This window comes from Saccostrea cucullata, unplaced genomic scaffold (assembly GCF_032062105.1).
Source record: "Saccostrea cucullata isolate Sc308-1 unplaced genomic scaffold, CSIRO_AGI_Scuc_v1 ctg112, whole genome shotgun sequence".
Lineage (NCBI taxonomy): Eukaryota > Metazoa > Mollusca > Bivalvia > Ostreida > Ostreidae > Saccostrea > Saccostrea cuccullata.
The window spans coordinates 905,574-911,923 of NW_026939726.1; the positions used below are offsets into that span (position 1 = coordinate 905,574).

At 34.4% G+C, this 6,350-nt stretch overlaps 1 protein-coding gene across 1 annotated transcript; it reads left to right on the plus strand.

Moving 5' to 3' along the window:
- The first annotated feature begins 47 nt into the window (after window positions 1-47).
- LOC134253761 (nucleoside diphosphate kinase 7-like) lies at window positions 48-6,128 on the plus strand. Its single transcript, XM_062736348.1, has 9 exons — window positions 48-177; window positions 2,071-2,184; window positions 2,296-2,462; window positions 2,883-3,044; window positions 4,005-4,159; window positions 4,317-4,472; window positions 4,979-5,214; window positions 5,689-5,796; window positions 5,896-6,128. Exons 1-9 carry the CDS (start codon window positions 175-177, stop codon window positions 5,926-5,928), a joined length of 1,134 nt encoding a protein of 377 aa, XP_062592332.1. The 5' UTR covers window positions 48-174; the 3' UTR covers window positions 5,929-6,128.
- The last annotated feature ends 222 nt before the right edge of the window (window positions 6,129-6,350 follow it).

Sequence of the window (6,350 nt, forward strand, 5' to 3'; positions counted from 1 at the left end):
CTTCCTGACTTCCGGAAATAGAAATAGACGTAAATTACCTTAAAGGAAGTGAAAATTTTGGTCCAATCAGATCGAGGCTTTCAAATTTCTATGTCCTATGTTGCCAGGAACAACAACAGAACCAAGTTGGAAACTTGCATGTGCACATCTGAGTTGTTGTGTTAATATCCCGAGATGGTAAGTTTTTTATTGCATACCGTATACTTAATCATAGAAGTAAAAGTGGAGACCTTATTTCAAAGATTTATGTTATATCTATGGATTTTATACATAAAAAATGAGAGTTTTGCTGTTCTGTATGCCTGTGTTTAAGTTATCACCTATAGTGCAGCTTCTGCATTATAAACTGCCGACATTTATGTGTCTTGTCCCATAAAAAAATTAATTAAGTCATTTTTGAATACACTGACTTACAATCATATTACACACATGTAATACACATTTATAGTAGACTGTCAAATGTATCAAGTTAATTTAAACATCAGCTCTACATCCATAAAGGAGAATGCATACAAATCACTAGTTAGACCACAGGTGGAGTATGCAGCACCTGTCTGGGACCCCTACACCCAAAAGGATATCCATAACTTGGAGATGGTCCAACGACGTGTAGTTAGAATGATCTAACTGTGTCTCGGTACAAGCCCTCACCACAGTTAGAATGCGTCCCATATACTTGCAATGTAGCAAATCGGAGTGGATCCGCTCCGAAACGATTTTGAAGAATATAAAAGGATTTGCACTGGAAATAACTACCAAATTAATCAAAACAAACCTTTTTGAGATTGCTTATGCCTTTTATCCCAGAAAATAATCCATCTAAAGACGAAAATCCAATTAATTTTCTCAACGTTTTTTTCTCGCTTCAAATTTACCTGCCATGTTTACATTCGGAACTCTCTAGATTGTTCCTAGTAAATGCACTGAGTTATAGTGTGTACGAGTTATCGCCCATGTTTCTTTTGCTACATTACGAATACACGGAACGAATTCTATCGTTAAACCGGGTCCGTAGGACAATATCATTTTAACGATAGAACGTTCTATCTAAACGACGTGCTGCACGTTACGTAAGCAACAGGCATGGAAACAGATCAAGTGTGGACAGCATGATACAACATCTACAGTGGCAGACACTAGAAGAGCGTAGGCGAATCTCCAGACTTATACTATTCTACAAAATTGTCCATGACAAAGTTGCCATCACCAAGCATGACCGACTTATTCCACCACAACGTCGATCAAGACATACCCACCAAGAGGCCTACCAAATACCATCTTGCAAAAGTGACTATAGAAAATTTTCATATTTCCCTCGTACCATCAAAGAGTGGAACCACCTACCACCAGATATAGTCACGGCAAAAACACTTGAGACCTTTAGGTCTCAGGTGACCACCTATCTGCCTTTAATTATGATTACTATTTTAACCTTTTAAATTTTTATTTTTGGAAACTTCATGCGCACCACAAACATGCCATAATAATCAGCTAGTTGATTGTGGGCATTACCTGGCAGAAGCAGAAGCAGAAGTTATCTTGGAAGCACTGTCATCTGCATTTTAAATTAGGTGCCTAGGCATATATCAACTTACATGTATCAAGCATGTATCATTACATTTAGTGATTACGTTCATAAACAGATTATTCAATTAAAGTCAATTGACCAAGCCATGAACAACTTAACTGCAATGGTGTGTGCAAACAAATTTTCATAAAGCGCATTACCAGTATTCTCTTTTGAGAAGTGGACAGGCTTTCGCCTACAGGATGTAGGTGAAAGCCTGTCCACTCCTCTAAAGAGAATAGCCATGAACTATGTGTCAGTATAGCAAACCTGTTTGCTGTGCTCATGGCTTAGTCAATCACAGGGGCATCTTATCCACTCTGTTCTCTACTTCACATATAAAAATACACAAGCTATGTGTATATAAGATGCCCCTGTGAGTCAGTTGAGTGATTTCTATTGACTTTATTCATTAAATTTTGAAATCTTGTGAATTATTGTTACCTGGGAAATATTATGTTGATAAAAAATAGCCTGTATATCCTCTTTGTTTATTAACACAGGAGAGAGATGGTGAAGAAAGATTCTGCTTTATTGCAGAGTGGTATGATCCACACGCAGCCTTCATCAGGAGATACCAGTTTATGTATTATGTTAAAGATGGCACAGTGGAAATGGTAATGATGCCAGACTTTATAAGTAATAAATTGTAAAAAAAAAAAATCGAATAAAAACATTGGTAAAGTTAGAATACATCAAACTTTTTAAATGTCACGTGTGTTTTTCAGTTTGACATAAAGAACCACAGAATGTTTCTGAAGAAAACTCGCATAGAAAGCATTAATCCAGAAGACTTATACATTGGGAACACCGTGAATGTTCTATCCAGACAGATGAACTTCGTTGACTATGGGGACGATTTCACCAGGTCACGTCTATCACATAAAAAAGAAAGGTTAGTATAATCTTGGCAAAATTATCATGATTCAGTCAGTACTTTACAGATTTTGCTCTTCAGACATACTTATTTTAATGGTAGTGTCGTACCGGTAATTGTATTTTAGTTAGCACCTTTTGTGCCGCCTTTAGGCTACTATTTCAAGTACATGTATATGCTAATAGACAAATGATTGAAACAAAGTCTTGAGATTATTGGATCCAAATGTGGCAAATCCTGATAATGGTTACTAATTGAATTATGAGGAAAAAGACTAAATTTGAGTGCAATAATTTTATGTACTTTTAAACATTTATAAACTACTTAAATGGAAAAAAAAATTACATGTGCTAAAATATTGAAGCTTATATATTCCATGCATTTTTTTTTACTATGTAGTCAACAGTTGATAAATTGATTTACATATACTTATTTCAGAACTCTTGGAATGATAAAGCCAGATGCAGTTTCAAAAATGGGACAGATTTTAGATGTTATTTGTCAGAAGGGTTTCTTGATCACTAAATTAAAAATGTGCCAACTGAACAGAAATGAGGCCTTCCAGTTTTATCAAGAACATCAGGGAAAACCTTTCCTAGAGTAAGTAACATATAGACTTTAGGCTACATAATTTAATTTCCTGGTTCTCAGGCCAATTTTCTGTAATACAGATGGGAGAGGGAGGGTTTTTTTAAAATTATCATTTTATTGGTGATGAAGAAGATGAGGGAGGTAAAAATTCTTTGTTCATAGATATACTTTCCATACTTTCTATTCTATGTCTGATCAATAGGTTTGCATTTATATCTGTTGCTTATCAAAGTGTGAACATTGTAAGCATTATCTTCGAATGTATTTTTAAACAAAGACTCCTTGAAAATGGCTACTGGAAGCAATATTTGAGTGCTAACCTACGAAATAATGAGGGCGAATTTTTTTTCTACATTTGGTCTCTGCATGACCAGCTTTTTATTTTATCAAAAATACGATAAAATTTGGAATGCAGATTCCTAAAAATGGATGGATGCCAGCCTGAGAACCATAATTTCAATTTTATGTAGCTTTTACCGCAAAGCAATGTACAATTTAAAAATTCAGAATTTTCATAGACAAGATTTAAAAAGGCTAATAGACACTACATGTCTATGGGTTTTCATTGATTGGGTAGGTGATTTTCAATTTTTGAGTAAGGAATGATTTCAAACATCAATTTATTGTTATGAGTAATCTCTTTAAGCAGTAAACTGTTTTAAACTTTTGCACTGGACTTAGAATTGTTCTGATTATATATAGATATAAATACTGAATATTTTATATGTGAAAAAAAAAAATCAAATTCAATAGTGCATTCTGATTTATTATTTTTAATGTCATATCTTTTGGCATACCAATTAAATATTTTACTTTACATAAACACATTCATGTATGAAGTACATTTAATAACTGAGATATAAATGAATTCCTAGACCAAATCAAATATGAAATAATTAATTTGTATTCTGTCAATTATTCATTCTTTCAAGCACATATCATTTTCAGAGTAAAAATGTTGTTTTGTAGTACCCTCCTTAATTTTGTGACCAGTGGGCCGGTCATCGCCTTTGAGCTGATGGGGGAGGGCTGTATATCAGCCTGGAGGGATGCCTTAGGCCCCACTGACTCCGCCTTAGCCCGCTCACAAGCACCCCAGTCAATCAGGGCCAGGTTTGGCAAAGGTCAGATTCTCAGGTTCAATAAAAATTAAAAAAACAAATTGTTAAAATTGGGAGTGTTTAAAGGGAGATAAATCTTTGTTTATTTGAATTGAGGAATGAAATATTTTGTAATGTTTGATTATATGTGTGTAATTTTGTTTATACCATATTGTTACAGATAAAACACAAAATGCCTGCCATGGCTCAGATAGCCATGCTTCTGCAGCCAGAGAGCTGGAATTCTTTTTTCCCAGCAATGGCCCCTCTCGACAGAACACTGCCAAATTCACAGACTGTACATGTAGTGTCATCAAGCCTCATGCTGTAAAATCAGGTCAGTGAGAATTTAATTAGGAATCTGACATACATTTGTTGTATCTTTGCCAGTTAATTGAAAGATTAAATTATGGTGGTAAAACAGATTCAATAACTGTATAAGCAGAATTTTTAGCCAGATATGATTTTGGCATTATTAGCTAGGGTGCTGAGATAATGCTAAATTTGGATATCACTGAAAATGAATTGTTTTTTTTATTTATACAGTGCAATAGCTTCTTCATTTTGAAATCGCTAAAATTACATCTTTCAGAAATAAAATACCAGTTTTTTTAATAAGGACAAATCGTTAAATTGTGTCTTGCTAAAATTTCCACTTATACAGTACTCATGTCCAAATAACTCAGGAGAGAACAGGTCTGACTTGTGATCTCCTGGGCTAAGGGTTCAAATCCAAGTCTGGTCCATTGCACCTTTCTACTCTCTAATTAATAAAAACATAAATTGACTCCCAGCTTACAATTTGCAGAGCATCCTTAATTTATAATACATTGTGTTTTGTAGGTTTGGCAGGAAAGATAATAAGCAGCATCATGGAGGCAGGATTTGAAATCTCAATGATTGAAATGTTTCACATGGAGAAGGCTAACGCCGAGGAATTTTACGAGGTTTACAAGGGAGTAGTACAGGAATATGGAGCAATGGTGGCAGAGTTGACATCAGGTCCTTGTATTGCCATGGAGATCCGGGCCCAGAATGCACCACAGGCTTTCAGGGAGATGGTGGGACCTTCTGACCCTGTAAGTTATTCAGCCACTTTCAGACATGTAGATAAATGATATGTAACATTTAATGTTAGTGCCATGGAGACCAGGTTATAATGAATTTTTGGTTTCGTCCAATAACACAGAGAAATTTTAGTTGAAGTTGACAAAATAAATACTGCTGAATCATCAATTTGTAGGGTTCAAGTTTGAGTGAAGCAAAATTTAAGTTGTTACCAAAGGTGTAATTTCTGAGGTTGAATTTACACAATAGATTCAATGAATCATCATGTTTACCAAAAAGAAAATGTACATCGACATGAAAATTCTTGGGTAAGACCTGATGACCCATGAAATTCATGAACATTGGTTCCCCATGAATGATGCATGATTGCACTGTATAGGTCAACTGATGGATTTAAATTTAGTGATAAGATATTCAAATAAATTATTGCCAGGGTGGTACACATAATTGAGAAATTAAATGTTTTTTACCACTTCCTTCCGCAGGAGATTGCTCGACACCTTCGACCCCGTACTCTGAGAGCTCTATTCGGAGTCGACAAAGTCCGCAACGCAGTCCACTGCACAGATTTACCAGAGGATGGATTACTAGAGGTCAGAATATTATCAAATCTGTAATCCTTAACATATAATAAATATATTTGTTAATGTCATTGTACTTTGATATTAAAACATATATTCCATCATTCACAGGTTGAATATTTCTTCAAGATTCTTGGACGATGAAAAGTTCTAAGCCTCTCTCAACTTTTTAGTGAATTGATTCATAAAGAGACAGTGGAAGGACCATGTTTTGTGCTATTGACAGCATCAGTGATGAGAAGTTTATCAAAACTGTGATAGTTCTATGGCAATGTGACTATTCTCATTTCATTTTAAAAAAATACTTATGTACTATAATTATATATATTAAATTCTTAATCAAAGGTTTCTTTTGCAATAATTTAATTTTGCTTGTAACACATCATTTGATTGCATGGATAAAAGATTTTAGTTCAAATGGTATAACATATGAAGTTTCCTACGTCAAAAACTTATTATTCCGATTGAGGTTACTTTTACAATATGCTCAATTTGAAGCCATTTTTAAGGAAAAATTGTCATACTGTCTACACTGAATGATGAAAAAATTAAATTGTAAGGAATTA

Excerpts from the sequence above, each read along its gene's own strand:
- LOC134253761 (XM_062736348.1), top strand. Across the intron at positions 4,473-4,978 it reads GCCTCATGCTGTAAAATCAG|GTTTGGCAGGAAAGATAATA; the intron begins GTCAGTGAGAAT and ends TGTGTTTTGTAG. Across the intron at positions 5,215-5,688 it reads TGGTGGGACCTTCTGACCCT|GAGATTGCTCGACACCTTCG; the intron begins GTAAGTTATTCA and ends TTCCTTCCGCAG.